The 24,461-nt window shown below is 37.8% G+C and overlaps 1 protein-coding gene across 1 annotated transcript in view; it reads right to left on the bottom strand.

The window, feature by feature from the left end:
- Positions 1–24,461, bottom strand: part of LOC138707607 (uncharacterized) — a 785,510-nt gene that overhangs the window by 226,038 nt on the left and 535,011 nt on the right. The window contains exon 2 of the mRNA XM_069837242.1: positions 12,868–13,809. Coding sequence (XP_069693343.1) covers positions 12,868–13,803 — 936 coding nt within the window. The 5' untranslated portion in view covers positions 13,804–13,809. The remainder of the gene's footprint in view (positions 1–12,867; positions 13,810–24,461) is intronic.

Raw genomic sequence — 24,461 nt, 5'->3', positions numbered from 1 at the left:
GTTCTTGGTATTTTTTATTCCATGTTGAATCTTTCGTACACTAGTTTTAACACTTGAATATAAATGATTGATTAAATGGCGATCTTACTCGTGTTAATTATGTAAGCATGTGTGGCTTACAGCTGTTTCGGTGCTACTTGACACCATCCTCAGAGCCTACTGGATCTCGGCGCTATCTCAACTTCGCTGCCTGTTATGAGGGAGCGTTCGTGTGATGAAGAGTTGTGTCAAATAGTGTGTGTGTTCTGAAATTGATCTGTGTGTTGAGAATTTGAGGATGGTGTCAAGTAGCACCGAAACAGCTGTAAGCCACACATGCTTACATAATTAACACGAGTAAGATCGCCATTTAATCAATTATTTATTTTTTATTATTAAGAAAAACGACCCGAGGATATAACCTTGTGGAAATCCAGCAGAGACATGCTTGGTTGGTTGCAATTGAGACGAGGTGATTCTCAGAAGTGAAGCTAAATGTCCATCTGTCATTCTGTTTCTTTTACTACTTTTTCGACGTTTAAACATGGAAAACACTTGCTCACATATACATGAATATGCGAAGATGGCGATAACTTTCTGGGCATGGGCATGAAATTTAAGAAACTTCGCTTCATATAAGGACTTATAGGTGTCAAGTTTATGTACATTCAGAAACAAATGCTTCAATTTTATGTTATATTGCAGCTCAGTTAGTTCAAGCTGAATGTCCTGTTTTACTATTTCACAGCTCACATTAAGGCTAGTTCACAATAAACTGGGAACGAGACCCAGAACGAGAACGGGAAGCGAAGAACGTGAACGTGAAGATTTTTGATTCACAATAAACCGAAAACGGAAACGGCTATGCATACAGATAGGTATGTCAGTAACGATATATAAAGTTGATATTACGCAATCTGATGTTATTTTTGTATACTCGACCAATGACATTCTCTCATGAGCACAACCCATCCAACATGAACACAGGTTAACCAACTTCGAAATTTAAGACAGGGAATATTTAAGAATTCAATTCACGTGGTAGTCTGGTCACATAGGCTATAGGCCTAGACGCAGGATATATGGAAAGTGATTCTACTGAATTTCTGGATTAGCTACAAGCAATGAATGGACAAGATATTATGTCACGGCCTCCTTTCTACAAAATATACGACGACGAAATAGATTTTGATGACAACAGAATGAATCTAGTAGACTGTGATCTGAAACGAGAACGGCAAAGTTAACATTTTGTATCTGGGCAAAAGGCTCCATGACCAGCAACAGCCAGTACTGAAGAAGGCCAATAGCAGGACGAAACATATCAACCAGGTACAGTAAAATTTAATACGAAAAAAGTACATTATGCAACGAGCCTACAATGATAGTAATTAAGACGCGAGTATGTTTGTTTATGAAACGAGCGCTTGCGCTCGTTTCATAATTTTCATACGAGCGTCTTAATTACCATTATATGCAAGTTTCATACGACTTTTTATGCTCGACCATATTTCTAACTTGAAATTATTCAGAAGTATTCATTTTATTCATATGTAACTGAAGAGCGGAAGTGACCTTGTGCATAGCTCGTAAATTGTGAGATATGCGCAGACGCGAAAGTCTTGATTTTTTCCGAGGAACAATAATGTCATTGACCTTGATATAACCTGAGAATAACATTAACTAATTATGATATAACCTGGAAATTGATTTAGAATTGAAAAGAGATGACAAATTGAATTTATTTGAATATTATTTACAATTAACGCTAATTATTATAGTAACAGAACATAACCTTCTGCGACAGTATTGAATTTCCAGCTTCCGTGACGTTTCCCTCGTCTTTCGATTGCATATCCGAGAATAATCGAAAACCTGAACTTTAATGAATAGATGTACTTTAATGACATGCATTAAAGAACTGCAACCAGGTATATAATTACTACATTTCGGCATGGTCGAGCATGAAGACATATAATACATGATATAGTGTTAAAAGTTATGTAATCACGATGCATTTGTTTATGTTTCCATAAGTGCGTTAATGTTAATTTCTATGTTTTATAATTCATAGTAGTGAAGAACATGTAGAAAATTAAGAACACCAAGCGTTCCTTTCAGAACGAACTCGTAGAGAATTTCGGAAAGGAATATTTTCTTATTAAAGGAAAAAGCATTGTATTTTGCAAATTGTCCAAAAAGGATATGTGGACACACAGAAATAGATTATTTGAAAAACACTGTAGTAGCAAAAGGCATATGGAAAATATTAAATTACACAGTCAGGACAGGCCTTCAACATCAAAATGAGACATGCCGGTACATGGAAATTGGAATTATTATTTTCGATTGTTAAAATATGCATAGTATAATGTAAGTTGAAACGTGCAATGTTAGGCAATTCTTTTCTATACTAGAAATCCACTGCATATAATTATTATTATATCTGTAAACGTGAACATTTATTTTCTGCTTTACTATGTCTGAATGTTTACATTTGAGGCAAGAAGTAACTGCACGCTCCATCTCCCATTCCACTTGATCTACACATCACAGTCGTCCGTGCTTTCGTAACATATTGCGTTTCCGTACCCTGGACCGAGGTCTGATAATATCCTTTATTTGTTGCTCTCCTTGCTATCTCACCTAGGTCTCGCTTTGTCTAGACGCAATCAACGAAACCATTGGGTCTACCATGTATTATACACTTTAATTTTCGGCTGTGAATTAATTAATGAAACATAAAAAATCTGAGATATTCGTGTTAAAGCTCAAAGAGGAAGTTTTATTTGCGCTAATTACTACCCTTCTAGAAAGAAACTTGAGCCAGGCATTTCATACTGTACATTATGAGTACTGAAACAAAGCTGAAAAGAAATTAACTTGTTAGTAGTAGGCTTCTGTACTTTCCTTCTCTCCTTCCTTTGTCAAATAATAATTAATTAAAATCTCCCTCACGCTCGATTGCTTCCTACATCTCTACCTCTTTATGTAGTCATAGTTCACGGCATTATTGACTCTACCGCTTATTATTACATTATCACTCTAGGCGGTGTCTATCATATTCGAGGTTTCCGTGTTAAAAACGTTTCAAAACCTAATCATTTTCCGCGGCATTATTTCCTATGAAAGTAATTGAAGTCGTGAGCTTCATTTTCTGTATCCAGGGCATTTATACAACGCTGGAAACAAACATAAAGTATTAGTATTAAACCTTCCTTTGCATCTATTATTTGTTCGCCTATTTCCTCATTCGTTCTCTCTCTTTATGTTTGCATGAAGTACGAATATGTAATCCACTTTTGTCTTCAAGTGACTGTCTTGTTTTACTATGTTATTGGAACGATTTAGAGATACCACAGCCCTACGCCGTGGTGAATTTAATGTGTAGGATGTTGGCCCAATATAAATTGAAATGATAACAACTTTGCCTTGTTGAGATGTCCGCTACCTCTCCTCGAACAACGTGTAAAATTCTACCACACAACAGAGCTTTGGCTGTGGCGACCATGGACACAGTTGCGTTGACGAGCACGATGGCGATCAAGTCTTCTCACATCGACACGGTGGCGTACACGGTGGCAATCAAAGTCTGCTCACATCGACTTGGTGCGGGCACGATGGTGATCAAGTCTTCCCATACTGATTCGGTGGCGGGCACGATGGCGATCAAGCCTTCTCATACGACTTGGTGGCGGGCACGATGGTGATCAAGTCTTCTCATACGACTTGGTGGCGGGCACGATGGTGATCAAGTCTTCTCATACGACTTGGTGGCGGGCACGATGGTGATCAAGTCTTCTCATACGACTTGGTGGCGGGCACGATGGCGATCAAGCCTTCTCATACGACTTGGTGGCAGGCACGATGGTGACAAAGTCTTCTCATACGACTTGCTGGCGGGCACGATGGTGATCAAGTCTTCTCATACGACTTGGTGGCGGGCACGATGGTGATCAAGTCTTCTCATACGACTTGGTGGCGGGCACGATGGCGATCAAGTCTTCTCATACGACTTGGTGGCGGGCACGATGGTGATCAAGTCTTCTCATACGACTTGGTGGCGGGCACAATGGTGATCAAGTCTTCTCATACGACTTGGTGGCGGGCACGATGGTGATCAAGTCTTCTCACATCGACTTGTTGGCGGACGCGATGGTGATCAAGTCTTCCCATACTGATTCGGTGGCGGGCACGATGGCGATCAAGTCTTCTCATACGACTTGGTGGCGGGCACGATGGCGATCAAGTCTTCTCATACGACTTGGTGGCGGGCACGATGGTAATCAAGTCTTCTCATACTGATTCGGTGGCGGGCATGATGGCGATCAAGTCTTCTCACATCGACTCGGTGGCGAATACGATGGTGATCAAGTCTCCTCACATCGACTCGGTGGCGGGTACTATGGTGATCAGTTGAAGAACACTTCGCAAACGATGCATCGATTGTTTCGTCTGGAATGGAGAATCACCGTCCCACTCCCAACCTGTAGGCCTACCTCTAAGCCAGGGACACATATTCCTTTTTACCCTCAATAAGAATAACTTATCCAACCTTCCCAAGATTATGTCCTCAGAGGCAATAGGATAATAATTTATTGAAATCTTCTCTTAGCCTACTGGCTAATCTCTTATATTGAGACAACTCACACTACCTGTGGTTTTCTGTAGCTTTCCTAAGGCATTGAGACAAATATCGGAATAAGCCATAAAAATGGGCAACGGAACTACATCTCCTCCACGTAAGTGTTTGTATTTGCCAAATTAAATCCTTCTGGAAATCAGAGTGTTTTCTTTCGGTACTCCAGGGCGAACTCATTTGAGTCACTCGTACTGGGATCCTTTCTCTTTCGAGGTATGAACTTTTAACATTTTCAGCGATTCTGCCTTATTGCAGTTCTGTCATGCTTTGGATTTCCTCACCTCACTTGTTAGCTATTACTTACGTTCATTTTCGGCTGTCTCCTTTCAGAATTCTCTGTTCTTTTAAATGGAACGGCGAAAAACGGAGTGAGACAAGTGAACAATAAACTTGGCGCTCGCATATATTCTTTGTCTCAATCCCTATTTTCTTTGCAAGGACCCGTTTTCTGGTACCTCTTGCATGTTCCACTCACTCACTCACTCACTCACTCACTTACTCAATGAGACAGTGACACTGTGACGGGAGCAGGGATCAAACTCGACAAACTGGACTTGATCGCTACCGTGGAATGAAACGCTGCATTGCTCGGAACTCTGCCCGCAAGATCGTTGTCAATCTAAAAGCGACTATTAAGTTGAGCAGGAAATATCTGACTTCCATCGCCACCGCTATCGCTCTGCTGTGTGGTAGTCTTAAGAAGATTCTAGTGCGATGTTCCTTTTCTTTCCACTCTCATAAATATTCCTATACAGACTGGGATATAGTAAACGTACCCCTAAATACATATTGAAATAACAGGTCTGTATGCGTTCATCGTTGTCTCTGAAGAGTTGGATTCACTTCCTGGTCCTTGCAGAACATCGCTGGTGTTATATTTGCTATGGCTGCTCTTAGAGCAGCTCGTAGTTCATAATTAGTTTCATAGTGATATGCAGTCACTGCCTCTTTACGGAAGCGGAAGAGATTAAAATTTCGCTTTAGAGAAAAAGTTCATGTGACTTTGTGCAGTAAACCATTACTGTTTACTTTTTAGATGACAACAAAAAAAATGGAGCAATATTGTTAAATAAAATGTAAATTTAACATAATGTTCTATTAATGAGATTGAAACTTTGCATTTGCTGCTCGTTTTATGTAAACAACAATTGCCCTGTCCGCCCCTACATTAGAACAGAGGATCTGTTTTGTACCAGTATGTCTACCGGCTCGAGCTGTACTGTGTACCTGTTAACCCACTCCTCCATATCCAGCAACGTTGCAAAACGTCTAATATTATGTACATAAGTGTTCTGCCCATGGGCATGTCTTTCACTGCAAACCCACATTCTCCAATCTTTCCTATTTTCTGCGTTCCTCTTAATCTCAGCATATTATCAACATATCTAATGTTGTCTACTATATATCTTCTTCTGCCCCGAAGTCTTGTCTCGTTCACTATTCCTTCCAGTGCATCCTTAAGTAGGCAGTTTCTTCCTAGCCAGTGACCCAACCAATTCCTTTTCCTATTCCTGATCACTTTCAGCATCATTCTTTCTTCACTCATTATTGTAAACTTTAATAATTAGTTAAATATTGCTATTAGAAAAAAATTGTGAGGACATTTTTTCTTCCTTATGACTTGAATAATCATCAGTTAAAATAATGGCACTTGCACCCCTTACACCCTGTATAAGTCTTATTTTAACGCTTCTTTTCCTTAAGTTTAATTTCTGTATTGAAAACAAACCTTTTCTCAGGTTCTGTTTAATCTAGAACGATGAAATTTTCAGAAATTCTTTATTTAAATGTTCACAGGTACTGAAACAATGTTCTTGAAGTTTGATAAATTTGGGAGCTATTGCAATGAGTATTGTAATGGAAATCGTAACAAAAATATACGAATGGGGAAAAATTATTTCTCATCAAGAAAACAATTTAAAGAAAACCTAGCGTTTCAACACAAAGACAGGCTATGTGTTCATGAGCTGTAAAAAATCAGTTGTTAGGTTCGAACAGTTTTTGACAAAAATTTCCTTATATAAGACATACATTAATATTGTCAAGATATCCCCTTAACGAAAAATGAGCCGCCTCACTGCGGAGCTGAAACAATACTCGATCCATAACTCTATTTCATTCAGCCCGAAGCTTTTCAGTTAGGTTACTTCACTAATAGGCTCTTCAAAGGATATGGCTCAGGAATATGATGTGCAGCAAAAATCTCTCCACAAAATAGTGTGTGGTGGATTATGCTTCCTTTGCCCAGAAAACGACATTGCGTTTGCTTATGTTGCGGTAAATCGCACAGTTATCTGTAAAGGAGGAATTTCCTCTGTATAAAGCTGTAGGACATTGCTGAAAGAATAAACACAAGGCCGCTACGTTTGTTCACATTAGCATTATTAAGTTTATTGGTGAAAGAATGTCAACATGACTTCACGGCAAGCCCTTTTTCATGTATGACGTATCGTTGAACGTGGTACCTACACAAAAGATCTGATGCTCTCTTCCGGATCGATTGAAGGAGTGACTTCGATGTATTTGGCATCTCAGGCAAATAAATAACATCTCTTAACTTGTCGATCACTTCGAGGACTGCCTTTGACGCTGCAAGAGCCAAACGGTCATTTCTCACAAGCTAACAGTGTTGCTTTTCTTGCAGATGGATTCTGAAATCTCAGTTAGAACTGTGTCATAATTTGTCACATTGTTTGCAAAATGTGCTGTCTTTCGTGAACCTAAAGACTCGCAACTAAGTTTTTTTCCCATCGAAAAGCTACTTGCATTTGCAATAAGATTGCTTAATCCAAGATTCTGCGAAACTGAAAAACTCTTCGTTATATTGTTTATTCCACCAGTCAATGCTGCGAACTGTTTGTTTTCTTCTTATTGTTGTCAAAACACGCTAAATTTCGATTTCGATTTAGATTGATTTAATAATAACATATACATATAAACATTACATTAAAGTACCCCGAAAGAGCAAAGCTCGTGTTCGGGGACAGTTCCGTTACATAAATATACATACTTTGTAGACAAAATTCTTAAGGAAAAAGGTCACATAAAGATGATAATAATAAAGTTAGTAATAATAATACTAGTAATAAATGAGTGAAAAATGAGACGATGTTGAGATTGGTGGGTTAATATTAACTTATTATTAGTAATATAATTAGTACAGGTCATGTTGATATAGTAACCAAGATAAGATAGAAAAAATATACTTAAGATAGAAATAAACTCGTTTTACAATACATGGTACATAATATAATACGGGGAAGTCTGTCATATATATTTTTTAAATTATGGATCTGAAAATTTCATTGCTTTAATTAGTCAATTCTGGATGAAATTTTATTATCGAATTATATAGACGTGGACCATAATTTGTACTGTGTAGTAAAGCAGCAGATGTGAACATTTAGGTTCAAATAAATTAAGAATTTCACTTCGTCTTGTATTATGATCATGTGGCTGAGCTACAAATTTCATTCTATTTTTGTGATAGAATTTCATTAAAGAGTATTTATAAATTTGGTCAATTCTAAAAACATTGAATTCGGAGTGGATCAAATTTGTTGGATATTCCAGTCGCCTTTTCAAACAAATTTTGATTATACGTTTTTGCAACATAATTAGAGGAAGAAGAGCAGTTTTTGTAATGCCTCCCCATCCAGTTATGCCATATTGGATAACAGATTCAACAATAGCCAAATAAACCAAACGTAGAACATGAGTATGCAAGTAATGGCGAAGGTTTACAAATTTGTAAATTGTTTTACGTATCCTGTTACATAAAAAGGTGATTTGTCTATCCCATTTCAAGTGCTGATCAACAATAATTCCCAGGTATTTCACATCTACAGATTCTTTCAGGCAAGGGCATTTGCAGATTGTAAGGAGTTTACAAAATGAGTTGTGGATTATTAATTTTAAATGAGAAAATGATTTCAATTTGTTCTATCTAGATTTTACGCCAAGAATTTGTAAGTTGTATTGATGATCTATGCAATTCGTATGAATGCGGTGAATATGTGTGCGTGTTTTATAGCCCTTGGAATTATTGTCTCTACCTTGTAACACTATATTATTGCTCCCGCCTGTGAAATGACTACGACTATGGTCATATCCGGGGTTTGCATATTGAAATCCGTTCTTTTCTCAGCACTGCTTTCTTTGAAAATAATATTATAACCTGGAGTTTCATTTTGTGTCTCAAGGGAATTTGCACAACGCTGAAAACAATAATATAAAACATTAAATTACACCTACAATTTTCTTTCCATTCCGTTATTTTTTCATAACTTTATTAAATTTTTCTCCTCGCTCGTGTCCTTTCTTTATGCTTTGGTGGATTACACAGTTCATTTTCGTTCTTAAGTACATTTTGTTTTATTATAAAGGCTGTTAGCCTGTTTCAGGATTGAATACACACACGAGGAGTATTAGGGAGATAAAAACAAACACTTTTAACAAACAGTGTGGGGTCGACTGCTCGTCGTTACCCACCAAGCGAAGTTCAAAATCTTATTAGTAAACAACTGGTAAATAAAACTGTAGAACATTATTATCTCTTACACTACAGTTGCTCAAAGCGTCCGCTGTTCACCTGCAAACAAAGTTCACAGCGGTGCACTATGGACTTTCTCACTCTTTCCCTCGAGTATCACGAATTGTTTCTGTTACTGTCATGACCCTTTGATGAAGTTAATCCTCGTATTTATCTGCCATGTCAAAAACCAATTTGTTGATGTGACCCCACAAACATTACTCCAGGCAGGTACGACCTGGTGATCTTGGTGGCCAAGTAACTAGTCCAGCATGACCAAACCATCTGGTAGGAAATGTGGCATTCAAGCAAATTAATGTTAATGGACCAATGTGCTGAACAATCATCGTGCTGATACCATAGGTGTCGTCTCATCGCCAAAGGTATATCTCCGAGCAAGAGAGGGAGATTTTTCTGAAGAAAGTGGAAACAAATGTCACCGTTCAGGCGTGGTGATAGGAAGATAAGATTAAACAGTGATACAGAAGCAGTGCCACGGGCAAGTATTAGTTGCGTACTGTCAAATTGGTCGTCGCATATTGGGATAACGACGAATCGTTGACTTCATGCTGTGTGACAAAATTGTTTTTGCCTCTCCACCTACTCCTTCGAGTTTGTGTATTCAATTATAAAACTATCTATGTTATTTGAATGATATAAAGATAGGGCATCCCTCTGACATGATTTTGATATGTGGGACGCTGGTCGAATATGAATGTAATGTACTTTGGAAATGAAAATCGATGTGGGAATGCCGTTGTATTATTGGAGAATAAAATATTCTCTTATAGCTAATATAGCTATACCTTTTGTTCCCCTCATTCTTCGTTCACGTTCTTCTCACATCTACATTCTTCCCCTTGCTCTCTCTTTTTGTATTTGTGTGGTGTGTGCAGTCTCTTCTCGTTTCAGATAAATGTCTTTTGTTTTCTTATACCATCGGAATGATTTAAAGATAGCAGCCCCCCCTCCTCCCGCCAACGAAGTGAGTTTCATGTGTAGGACGCTGGTCCAATGTAAGTGTAATGTAGTTCGGAAATGAAAATGTAAGAGATAACGTTCTCTTGTTGAAATATGGCAGCGACGTCTTCTCAAACAACGTGTAATGGCAGTCTCATACAGTCGATCGAATGTGAAGTGCCACCAACTCATTCGACCTGTTGAATGTTACAGTGTTTCATCTTTAAAGGTCTCAGTTCCAATAACTGCCTTGACTTCTAATAAAATATAGCGGCCCATGAAGAGCACGAGCTAAGTCATCCTCACTTAGATATCATGGAGTTAGGCCACTTATTGACGTTTTCCAGTCTCTTCGTAAGTCGTCCTCGCCTTCTTCCTATTGGTTTTTATTCTTTTTATCTTTGACAGTCTGTTCTTTGTTATCCTGTCTAACAATTCTGTTTTGTAATTTTTATTTTATTTCTTCAAGACTGGAGTTATTTTCAATTGTTCTGTTATTTTTGCGTCAGTTTTGTAGTCTGATCAATAGTAACAGGCTGTTTTTGTAATGAATCTCATCTCTACTGCTCTAATTATTTATGCGTCTGCTGGTTTGATGGTTCAAGATTCACTTCCTTATAGAAGAGTAGAAAGAACCAAGGTGTTGTGTAGTTTAATCCTAATTTTATTTAATGTTGTCTTTGGTTTAAATATATTATTTGTTATGTCTTTATTTTCAAACATTGTTCAGCTTGTTTTGATATCTTGGAATGTAGGCTTTCACGGCCGGCGTCAATGAGCCGTTTCGTCTATAACTGCGGTAGACATCATCAGTGGCGAGGCGCTCTAGGGCGTAGTGATCTCCTCAGCGTGCCGCGGACAGCAGTTGTTGATGTTTACCGCAGCTGTAGAAGAAACGTCCTGGTCGTAAAATCGTAAGTAGACCACTGCCTATTAGCCCGGATAACTCTCACCCCATTATTGATATCTTTTCATCCCTCGTATGAGATCGAATATTTTCTATATGCGAGAGTTGGGGCATGAGTCTTGGCTACTATTTTCTTCAAACACGATCTCCAATAGATGTACCGGGACATCATTTTATTTTACTTCAATTTTTATTGTACCTGAGTTTCTTAATGAACTTCACTCCCACCCCTTTTACTAGTAAACTTCCAACCGTACTCCATGCAGTCAAAGTAAACAGTACTGAGTTAGCGAGTATAGTACGTTCCAGAAATACGTTCGCGTTTTCTAGTGACGAAAGAGCTTTCAATATTGAATCATATTTTCGTACAGCTACTGTTGTCCGTTTGTCTACGTAGCATCCCGGTTTCCCCCCACCCGCTTCTGCTCGCCCCTCTGTAAAAGCTAGTGGCTGGGCTGTCTTAGCTCTTTTCTGAAAACATTAATTTCTGTTAGGAATTGGACGTGTATGTAATATTATACAACTGTTTAAAATAACTTAAATAAAAGGGCCTCACTAAGCAATTAACTGTCACGTGTCCCCCCCTTTCTACGACCCTGCGACAAAACCATTTGGACGGACAGTAGATAGCATCTCTGAGTAATTTTATCTTTTCGGATCGGGCAGAAGTGAAGATTGAATTTACAGTACGTAAGATACTCTTTTATAGAGTAGGTACAGAATTATTTCAGCATGAGTTACTAGTACGAAGGACGAAATTGGTAATTGGAATTAGGTACAATAGTCTATAATGCAATTGTATGCACAAAAGAACGGAAGCCTGTATCGAAATGAACGGCCACCATTTTCAAAAATGTGTTTAAATATCCATTTTATGATTATTTTTCAATTTAACTTCATTCTCTATATTGTACGCTAATGTGCTGTAGAGAGTATGATATACACTGCATAATGAATACGTCCGAATGGATTGCTCAGTTCATGAGTAAAAACACTTATTGTTAATACTGTACTGTATTTTGATTAAACAAAAACCTAATGAAAATTATCAAACTCAAAATTGCGATATTTCCTAGTTTACGTAAATGGATGATCTACTTTTTTCCCCTCCTATACCTAGTAATGTGATTTGTTTGTATTTTACGCTAGTATCATCGAACTCCAGTCGTGGAAGGAGGTAGCAAACGGTGTTTCCGGGTCTCAATCATTAATGCAAAGGAATAGTCAGGTTAATATTAAAAATGCTAGTATAAATAAAATGATGTCCCTGTAGTATGTCATATCATGTGACATCCATAGTAGTATGTGGTTACGGTAAGTTTCCTCCCCATAGACGCTGTTCATATGAAACTTCAAGCTATCGAATTGATTTTAGTGAGAAAAACGAGTATCGACCTGTGTTTTTCTGTAGTTTCTCACTTCTACACGAAAATCTTCTTAACAAAACCACAGCGATAGCCTAAAATATAATAAGATACATCTAGTATACTAGCCCATTCTTATGAAAATGAGAAATTATTGTTAATTTAATTTGTGTTTCAGACCGTACGAAACTTAAGTTAAAAAAATAATGCTCAATTCTGCATAAAATACCACTAAAGAGCAAATTGTTTTATATTCGTAAATGTTAGCCGACAAATCAGCAAGTATTAATGGCGGCAATGGAATAGGTAGGCTATTTATGAAGTTTGTCTACTACTACATTTCTCAAGCTTTCTTCCATATTTCTCCTGGATAGTGTGAACCTATGAGTATCTCAATAAATAGGGATAACGAAACATGATTTCTTAAAACAAATTAATGACGAGATGTGACAATTATGGGACAATAGAATGTAGTTATACTTACGGGAATCGAGTCTGGGTAGGATCTCTGTTTGTACAGATGCACGTCTTGGTCTGCGTACTTGGTCGCAGTGGGCGCCAGCAGGTCTGGGAACGCCAGCAAACTTCCTTTCCTCTGGGATAAAGGCAGGCTCTTGTCGAAGTGAGCGGGCTCTCCGTACCGGAGAGACTCGAAGCTGGCACCCGGATGTGTCGGAGGTGCGTGCACCATCTGTCCGTAGTAGGAGTCGGACGTGATGCCTCGGAGCGCGGCCGCCCTCGCCGCGGCCTCCTCGGCCATGCGCTGCTCCTGCAGCTCGCGGGCCCTCTCCGTGCGGATCAGGTCCTTCACCTGCTGGAAGCTGTTTCCCGACGGAGGGGTGAAGTGCGGCATCTGCTCCACCGGCAGGTTGGCCCCTCCCGAGAGTCTGAAGGACGTGACCTTGCGGCGGGGTATGCCGGCGATCGTTCCCTGCGGGCCGGATCCGATGAGGCGGGCGGCGACTTCCTCGTAGGCGCGGTAGCGCTCCTGGGGGTTATCCCGTGACCTCGCCCTGGGGGCGGTGTGCACGATCCGGCCGTAGACGTGGCGCCCCGAACCCCGCGACCGCCCCCCGCCGCGCATGAGTCCGCCCCCCACGCTGCGGGACCTGGCGTAGGGCTCCCACACGTTGTAAGCGAACGGGTCCCTGTACGTGGGGATCTCGTTGGTGATCTCCGTGGCGCGCGACTGCCGCTTGGAGAAGCGCCACATGGCCCGCAGCTCCTCGCAGCTCGGCTCGGCGCCCAGGCCGCCGTCCCAGGTGCGCCCGGCGACCGTGGCGGGCACGAACTCGGCCCCCATGGTGCTGCCCCCGCCGCCCCCGACCCCGCCTGCCAGCTTGTACTCGGAGGCGCGTGGCAGGGCGGCGCAGCTCAGGGCCAGGGACAGGTAGACGAGGCAGCAGCAGGCTCGACCCATGTTCGTCTGGAACACAATGTCACATTATTAGAATTTTTTACAATAATTACATCATCGGTATTTTAGTTTTTGTGTATTATTAAGTTACGGTATATTTATTAATACGACGCGCATCCAGAAATTAAGTTTCCCTATTTTTTTTTCAGAACACACGCTTTCAGGATAACATTTATTGGCAATAGGTACAGCAATGTTTCAGCTATTTTTCAACATAGCCACCATCAGAATTGAGACACTTGTCGTATCGTGGGACCAACTTTTGTATCCCTCTGTCGTAGAACTCTGCCGCCTGTGAATGGAACCAGCGCGTGACAGACGTCTTAAGCTCTTCGTCGTTGCCAAAACGCTCACCGGAGGAGAGGAATTTCTTGAGGTGCAAGAAAACGTGAAAATCGCTGGGAGCAAGATCAGGACTGTAGGGTGGGTGATCAAACAACTCCCAGCCAAATTCCGTCAAAACAGCTGCTGTGCGCCGAGCCGTATGTGGACGAGCATTGTCATGGAGGAACACAACACCTGCAGTAAGCATTCCACGCCTCTTGTTTTGAATGGCACTCGCAATTTTCGCAGTGTTTCACAGTAACGGTCAGCATTCACTGTTTCACCTCTTGGAAGGAAGTCAATGAGCAGAATGCCCTTCCTGTCCCAGAACACCGTGCACATCACTTTCCGTAACGACAGCGTCTGTTTGAATTTCGTCGTGACCGGAGATCCACTATGCCGCCAATGCATTGACTGCTGCTTGGTTTCCGGGGTGAAGTGCGAAATCCAAGTCTCATCGCCCGTGACGATCCTGTCGAGGAACTCGTCGCCGTCATCGTGATACCGTTGCAGAAATGTCAGTGCTGCTCCTAAACGTTGCATTTTGTGTTCGGGTGTCAGGTTTTTCGGCACCCACCTGGCACACACTCTTTTGAACAGCAGGTGCTTAGTGACAATCTCATGCAACAAGGATCGCGATATCTGCGTAAAATGGCTGCTCAGCTCCGTAATCGTGAAGCGACGGTTCTCCATGATGCACTGCCGCACCAGCTCAACACGATCATCATTGATGAGAGACGGTCGCCCACTGCGCTCTTCATCATGGACACTTTGACGACCTTCGGAAAACTGCCTACACCAGCGACGCACCATCTGCTTACTAATGATGTTCGGCCCATCGACCTGACAGAGCTGCCGATGAATTTCAATTGGCGTAATGCTTTGTGCATTAAAGAACTTTATCACCGACCGAACCTCGCAGGCGGCGGGAGAAGGAATAAGAGCTTCCATTTCGGACCACTGCTGCCACGCTATGGCACCAGGCGGGACCTATCCGGCTGGCATATGATTGATACGTCATAGGTCTGTTACGCGTGCGCAATTGACACGGCTAATTACGTTTACTTTCAAGGGGAAAAAATCGGGAAACTTACTTTCTGGATGCGCCTCGTATTATACTATGTTCTAATACAGGGATGAGACGATATTGGCTCCCAATCATGGTAGAAGAGCTCGACCTTTATCACGAGCGCATAGCGCATCCACTACATAGAGTCGTAACGTAGACATCAGGGATGTACATGCACATGCAGCGAATAAAGGCAGCAATTATTACAATAACTTGCGTTACTTAATTTCTGACTATGTAATAAGGCTAATTATTCAGTTATTTAATATATATGTACATATTATATAAACAAATTGCAAAGGGAAGATTTTTTTAGGAACAAAAAGAGAAATAGGAAAAGTTAATTGTATGTAAACCATTTTCTTGTTAGTAGCAATTACACTGGTGGCCATAATTCTGGAAACTTTTTGTTTTTGTACTGAATTATTATAACATCTGCATTGATTCACAGATTTATGCAATTGAAAATGTTACTCGTGACTGATTCGTTAATTATGGGGTTATAATAAAGGTATTATATTAAATCCTGAATATTTTAACAATAAATAACCATTACTATGTGGGAAACTATGTTCTTGTCGTTTAAGATCTAAATTTAATTTCATATTTCATTATAATTTCCCAATATTTACTGTAATAAAAACTAGTCCATTGTTGATTTTAAGATTATTGTTGATCGGTAGAAGCATTGTTAAGCACTGGTAGCATAAAATATGTACATTATTAATTTGCTTCTATCATTAGTCTGACTTAAGATTTCGTTAGGTTAACACCTGATTGCTTTACAACAAACTTTATTGATCATTTTATCACAATGGATCCACGAAAGAACTGAACACCTTCTAGGGCAGTCACACTTCGAGAAGAAGGCTACACAACCAAGGAAATTGCAAGAAAACTTGGTAATGGTGCTACATTGTCTAGCGCCCAGAAGGTATGGCAGAAGTACAAATCCACAAAATCTTGTAAAACAACACTTAGGACTGGTAGAAAACCTGAAGTAAGTCCAAGAGATGTGAGGCAGATTTGTCGAATAGCATTGAAAGATCGAAGGAAATCTTCTAAAGAGATATAGGAAGTTCTACACAGCAATTGACTTAGTAGTTTATGCTATCAGTGCTCAACAATACTTCTACTGATCAACAATAATCTTAAACTCAACAATGGACCAGTTTTTATTACAGTAAATAATGGGAAATTATAATGAAATCTGAAATTAATATTTAGATCTTAAACGACAAGAACATAATTTCCCACATAGTAATGATCATTTATTGTTAAAATATTCAGGATTTAATATAATACTTTTATTACAACCTCATAAGTAACGGGTCAGTCACGAATAACATTTTTAATTGTATAAATCTGTGAACTAATACAAATGTTAAAATAATTCAGTACAAAAACAAAAAGTTTCCAGAATTATGGCCACCAGTGTATTTATTATGTAAATACTTCACTCCATTGGTTAGGAGAAACTAATAGGGTCTACCTGCTCGACGTGTGTGATCTCTAAATACTTTTGAGTATTTGTTGAAAAAATAATAATGACAATATTGATTGAAATAGAGTATATTGATTGTGTGATTGTGAAAATGTAGTCCTTACTATCCAGTCGTGATTATGTAAGGAGTTTTCTTAGAGTGATTTGTGAGATGCACGTAACACGAAAAAGCAAATTGATTAAATTAAGATATTAAGTCATCGTAATTTTTGGGGTCGATCATTTAAGGGGATATGTACGATTTTTAAAACTGCCACAATTTTCGGCCAAAATTTGTGAAATTTAAACTATATAAACAGATCTATAATAATATCATCTGTACATAATTTGGTGCAATTAGGTCTAATAGTTTTGAAATTATATTTTTAAGTATATTTTATATTGGCGTTACTAAAAATGCTCCTTGCATCAAATTTTTCAAAATGTTTAGTTCATATTTGTTCAAAATCTTGAAAATAGTTATTGGAATAAAAGTGAATTAGCTTTTTGAGCTTAGTAATAGTATAAGTTGAAGTGCAATCAAAGATAAATATTATTTCTAAATTAAAGAAACACGTAGTCTAATAAAAGTAAATATCCAGAAACAAGCAACAAATAAAACATCAACAATACATTCAAAAAAAGGAAATAAAAGGAATCTAGATACAATCTACTGACCCAAATGTAAATTAATTTACATTCGATGTCAATTCCGAAATCAATTTATTTCTCTCTTCTCCTGAATAATGCCTATATATTTTTTTCAAGTTGCGTCTCATAATACCGTTTTATGTTGCTATTTTTTTTTTTTTGCAAATGATATATTTTTACACAACAAACACTGGACTTCATCACCATGTTCGAAGCATAAATATTGTATATTCCACTCTTCCTTGAAAGCTTTAAGCGCTTCCGTTCCGTCATGATGCGCTGTGTTCTAAGATCTGTACATCCTTTAGCAATGTTTACAGGTAAAAGAGCTCCCCGCGCTCGCAGCGGGCATAAAAGAGCTCTCGCTCGAAATTTTATACATCATCGCAAGACTGTTCTAATAGAACATATTCATGCATATCCTTATAAAATCTTTGAAACATAATTTTTTCACAGCCATTCAATTTTCTTTTATTTTAACTTCTGTTTAATTTTGTACATTAAAAAATGGTTGCGTCATTATTACGCTTATACAATAATCATATATTGTCGTTGGAATTTAACACGAGGTTGGTGACTGGTCGTGACTAGCGGACTGTGTGCGTTGTTAATGTGTTAATCAGTCCTTGCACTGTATCAAAAATTGCCTTGCGTAGTGGTCTAGTCTAGTATATACAGTCGCAAAGCTCAATACGTAGTAAATATGCAAACATTAGATAGTTGCTCACCACTAGGATCGCTAATATCGCCTCATTACAGGCAATGCAAAATAGTACCGTCACAGTCTATTGTTTCTAGCATCCTCAAAACTCAAGCTTCATGACTGTATATAGTAGACTGTGATAAGCTGTTATACGTCAAGGACGCGACGTAATACAACATTGTCGTGCGGGTTTTCGGCTTTGCGGGCGCTGTTAGTCTCGTTTTCTCGATCGTTCATCTCTAGTATAAATGAATATCATATAATACACGAACTAGTAGGAAGCAATAAAGGAATAAATATTTAGTAACAAACAAATAATAAGTACGGTAATAGATGATTGAATAGCATTTAATAAAAGAACGTGTAGAAATACGGTAATAACAATTAATAAGAAGCAATAAAGAAACACTTTAATATTTGTTAAATAGATAAATTAATAGTCAATATCATTCAATGGAGTGGTAAGTAATAGGTAAGTGAATAGTAATTAAGGGGAGTTGGTCATTATCAATTTATATAAAAAATATGATTAAATTCAAAAATTAATTTAAGGGTAAGATTTACACTAGATTAACCATTCTTCTTTCATTTTAAAGCTTAATGTGTATACATATATCACTAAAAAATGAAAAAACTGTGATAAATAGTATTACAATTCTGACCGCTTGAAGATAGGCTATTTTTACCATTACTTTGCATGCGATAACGTCCAATTAGCCTTAATAAAGGAGCGTTTAATATGTAGTAAATAAATGACACGTAATATATAAATTAGTGATAAGTAATAAATAAATGAATAGGATATTCTAAAATATGAAAAGTAAGTCATAGGCAAATGAATAGCAAATAAGATCTAATAGTCAAGTGAAGAGTAAAGTGATAAGTCAAAGTAAGCAAACACGTAAGTGAATAGGAATGCGATTAATTTAATAAGAAGTAATAAAATATGCAATAAGAATATAAATAGTAAGTACGACTTACCAGGAATATTTCAATCGAGAATGTTAGCTAGGGCGGCGAAGTCAGAAGAGATTGCTGGCACTGCTAGGCTGATAAATTTCCTTTGTTTGTCGTTTCGAGAGCTCGGGTAATTAAGCGCAATCAATAATGACATTAGCACTTGCTAAAAATAGAAATCGCTTGAAATAATACGGCAATAATTGCGTCTGCATTAATGACCACCGCTCATAAATAACACTATCTGTACTCCTTTACGGAAAATGACAGCTGTTTAGATTGCGAGACACTTCAAACTTGCATTTGTACGTATTGTATGAAAAAAATTACGTAGTAGTTATAAAATTTAATGGCACATCAAAGTTTAAGTATGCAGTAATAATACGCATTATCCCAGTACAGGAAATGAATTGTGTTACACTATTTCACTCTAGGATTTATAGATAGATTAAAATATGCTGTAGTATTTCATATCAGTTTCTCAAGATAGACGACTGCAAAATATGCCGAAGTAGTTTACATCAGTATCTCAAGATAAACAATTGAAAAACACACTGTAGTGTATTATGTCTTCATACTTACTTACAAATGGCTTTTAGAGAACCCGGAGGTTCATTGCCGCCCTCACATAAGCCCGCCATTGGTCCCTATCCTGAGCAAGATTATTCCATTCTCTATCATCATATCCCACCTCCATCAAATCCATTTTAATATTATCTTCCCATCTACGTCTCGGTCTCCCTAAAGGTCTTTTTCCCTCCGGCCTCCCAACTAACACTCTCTATGCATTTCTGAATTGGCCCATACGTGCTACATGCCCTCCCAACTCGTCTGGATTTAATGTTGCTAATTACTGTATGTCAGATAAACAATACAATGCGTGCAGTTCCGCGTTAGTAACTTTCTCCATTCTCCTGTAACTCCATCCCTCTGAGCCCCAAATATTTTCCTAAGCACCTTATTCTCAAACAGCCTTAACCTCTGTTCTCTCTCAAAGTGAGATTTTAAATTTCACAACCATTCAGAATAACAGACAATATAATAGTTTTATACATTTTAACTTTTTTTTTTTTTGAAAGCAGACTGGATGACAAAAACGTCATATCAAAATAGCCATTAGAGGCATTGTGGCTTCATTTGAATCCACCACACTTTATATTTTGTTTTAATGTCGTGAAGTTGTGCCACAGTGGCTTCAAATAAGACCGCCTCCTAATTTGTATGCAAATTTATGAAAATACAAATTGTTTGCAGATTTCACCTCTATTTCATGTATTTCATTTCATTTCACCGATATCCATCTACAATTTAATCAAGAGTTCTGTGCCTGAAAGGGATAGGCAGTTGAAAAATATAGTGTAGTATTTCACATCTCTATCTCAACATGTGCAATTAAAAAATATGCTGTAGTATTTCAGAACAGTACTTGAACATAGACAATTGTAAAATGTGCTGTACAAAATTTTTCCAATGAAATTTCGTTTTCTTTCTGTAAAAGACCCCAGGGAAACTTATTTTTACGGCCCTCGTAATTGCGTTCGATTGGCCAAAATTTGTACAAACACTTGTTTTGACATTATTAACATGGTGGAATAAAACAAATCAACTTTTTTGTCTGCCCCTTTGAGAATGTTAGCTTGTCAGTCGGTAGAGCGTTGTCGCCCTCAGCCAAAGTTCGATACCCAGCCCTGGAACTGTTTTTCCCTTGAAATTTTTCAAGTTTCATTTAATTTTTCAATTCCAAGTTATGGAATATTATGTAGTAGTATTGTAGTACGGTAGTATTTTCACAGAATAATAATAAAAAAAAAGAATTGACCGATATTTCACAACAGTATTTTTCAGGAAAATGTATAATTATTAAAATATTTATTTTAGCTTTATTTGATGATACAAAAAATGTCATTTTTAAGTGAAGGGAACTAAGAATAAATACAGGCATGTTTTAAATGAAAGTACAAACATTTTACAGAATTCATAAATAAAATTGTGGTAAGAATATGAATTTGGAAGTGTAATTGTTATTATTCTTGAGGTTTCGTAACAGGCTGTTTTTTTACGATGATAGGTTGTTAGCACTTCGCCCAACCCCCAAGCTGGAGGACCACCCCTCATCGGCTGTCCGCGACTGCTTATTCAATATATTCACAGCTACCCTCCATATCTGGAGGTCGTCTCCTCGATCCGCAACCTGAGGACGCGCCATGCCGTTGTCAGAGGGCCTCATAATCTATGCGGATAACTTGAATATGTTAGGAGAAAATCCACAAACGATTAGGGAGAATACGGGAATTTTACTTGAAGCAAGTAAAGAGATAGGTTTGGAAGTAAATCCCGAAAAGACAAAGTATATGATTATGTCTCGTGACGAGAATATTGTACGAGATGGAAATATAAAAATTGGTAATTTGTCCTTTGAAGAGGTGGAAAAATTCAAATACCTGGGAGCAACAGTAACAAATATAAATGATACTCGGGAGGATATTAAACACAGAATAAATATGGGAAATGTCTCTTATTATTTGGTTGAAAAGCTTTTATCATCCAGTCTGCTGTCAAAAAATCTGAAAATTAGAATTTATAAAACAGTTATATTACCCGTTGTTCCTTATGGTTGTGAAACTTGGACTCTCAATTTGATAAATGAACTTAGATTAAGGGTGTTTGAGAATAAGGTGCTTAGGAAAATATTTGGGGCTAAGAGGGATGAAGTTACAGGAGAATGGAGAAAGTTACACAACACAGAACTGCAAGCATTGTATTCTTCACCTGACATAATTAGGAACATTAAATCCAGACGTTTGAGATGGGCAGGGCATGTAGCACGTAGGGACGAATCCAGAAATGCATATATAGTGTTAGTTGGGAGGCCGGAGGGAAAAAGACCTTTTTGGAGCCGAGACGTAGATGGGAAGATAATATTAAAATGGATTTGAGGGAGGTGGGATATGATGATAGATACTGGATTAATCTTGCTCAGGATAGGGAGCGATGGCGGGCTTATGTGAGGGCGGCAATGAACCTCCGGATTCCTTAAAAGTCAGTAAATAAAGTAATTGGTATTACTCTTCTCTTTGACGAAATATATTCATACTTTCAGCGAAAATTTGAGTTTTGTACTGTAAAAATAAATAAAAGTTTGCCGTATAACAACTAGCTGAATTATAGATGTAAGGGGTGGGAAAAAGCGTTAGAAAATATTGTACGTCAAAATTATAAGTGTTTTGTGAGCTGTTAAATATTCGAACCCTTGGATTATTCCCTTCCCCCATAATTTACTAAGCATTCAATATTAGTTGATACAAATTATTCTTAAATGTGAACATGTACCCTTGTTTACGGAACCGCTCTTTATATTTTCCACGTGGGGTGTGAGATTAGCAGCCTCACTCCAAGCCACAATATCTGCTGGGCTACCGCAATAGCGCGAAAATCTTCGCAGTAAACATGGAAATGAATGATCAAGCATAATCCGAAAATAATTATTCTGCATTCATTCCGTTCAGACATATACCTACTCATTTCTGTACATCGCAGTAATCCTGTCTATGTCGGAATATGTAATATTAAACTAAATATAGATCACTGGTTCCTATTTGACACGAATTGTTTCTCTCTTCACTATGTCTTTCGTTGTATATACACACTTTCAGTTACACTAGATATTGCTTGTTTAATAAAAATACAGTGGATGACATTACTTTAGATAATAGCTCTATGGACGAAACGTGAAGGTACTTTATATAAAGATAGGTATTAAAATCATTAAGCCTCCCGTTATTTTGAATATGTATTCTCAAAAAATTCAAATATCTTGGAGCAACAGTAACAGATATAAATGATACTCGGGAGGAAATTAAACGCAGAATAAATATGGGAAATGCCTTTTTTATTCGGTTGAGAGGCTTTCGTCATCTAGTCTGCTCTGAAAAGAACTCAAAGATATAATAATTTTTAAAACAGTTATATTACCTGTTGTTCTGTATGATTGCGAAACTTGGACTCTCGCTTTCAGAGAGGAACAGAGGTTAAGGGTGTTTGAGAATAAGGTGCTTGGAAAAATATATGAGACTAAGAGGGATGAAGTTACAGGAAAATGGAGAAAGTTACACAACGCAGAACTGCACATATTGTGTTCTTTGCCTGACATAATTTGGAATATTAAATCCAGACGTTTGAGATAGACACGACGTGTAGCACGTATGAACGAATCGAGAAATGCATATAGAGTGTTAGTTGGGAGTCCTGAGGGAAGAAGACCTTTGGGGGGGTCGAGACGTAGATGGGAGGGTATTATAAAACTGGATTTGAGGGAGGTGGGATATGATGGTAGAAACTGGTTTAATCTTGATCAGTATAGGGACCGATGGCGGGCTTATGTGAGAGCGGCAATGAACCTCAGAGTTCTCTAAAAGCCATTTGTAAGTAAGTAAATTCTGATAGCAAGAGAAAATAAATAATCATAATAAAGTAAACAAAAAATATGTCTTATGATTCCAGTTCCTACTGAATGTGCAGTAGTAGCATAGAGAAGTAACATACAAAAACCTCCAACTCAATATATACTTTCGGGAAACTATTGAAATTTATAAGCGAAAGTTGACGCGGATAGTGACAAAAATCGGAACCAACTCTTATGTTACACAGTCCGATCGATATTGCAGTATTCATTATATTAACAGTATTCTTAGTGGTGTTTTTCATATTACTCCACAAAGTAGCGAGTAATGATTTAAATGAAAACTTTAAGCACAATATGCATACCACATGTGACTTTTGGTTAACGAGTAATTAATAATAATAATAATAATAATAATAATAATAATAATAATAATAATAATAATAATAATAATTTATTTATTTAATCTGGCAGAGCTAAGACCAGTAGGCCTTCTCTTCCGCCCAGCCAGACTCTAATTCTAATTAAATACATTTGCTTACATAGTTATTACATTAATATCTAGATCATAAAACAACATGAAAGTAAATAATGAAAATTGGATAACTAATGTTAGTGTGACAATAATAGACACTGGTAAGAAATAGTTATAATAATAATGATAATAATAATAATGGTAATAGTAATAGTAATAATAATAATAATAATAATGAGATAATTTAGATATTTATCTGTGATATATATAACAATTAAACATTGAGAAACCTGAAACAGCTATTATTGTTGACAATAATTGTTAGAAAATTACTGGTCTCGTCTAAAAAGTTGTATACAGAAAACAGCAGAAGAAACATAATGATACAGAGAAGGTAGGAGTATTAAGAAACCTTAGGTCACAGAGAAATTGTTCAAGGAGATGGAGAAAAAGAAAAAGTGGAAAAAATTAACACAGAAGACGGTAGAAGAAACTACAAGAAACTAAAGAACGAACTAAGACGGGAAATTGATAAGGCGAAGGAAAACTAGATGATACATATTTTTAAAGTAATACAAAATCTAGAGAGAAAAGGGAAAT

This window comes from Periplaneta americana, chromosome 10 (assembly GCF_040183065.1).
Source record: "Periplaneta americana isolate PAMFEO1 chromosome 10, P.americana_PAMFEO1_priV1, whole genome shotgun sequence".
In the NCBI taxonomy this organism is placed as follows: Eukaryota; Metazoa; Arthropoda; class Insecta; order Blattodea; family Blattidae; genus Periplaneta; species Periplaneta americana.
The sequence above is the reverse complement of the archived record's forward strand: the minus strand, read 5'-3'. Positions and strand labels throughout refer to the sequence as shown.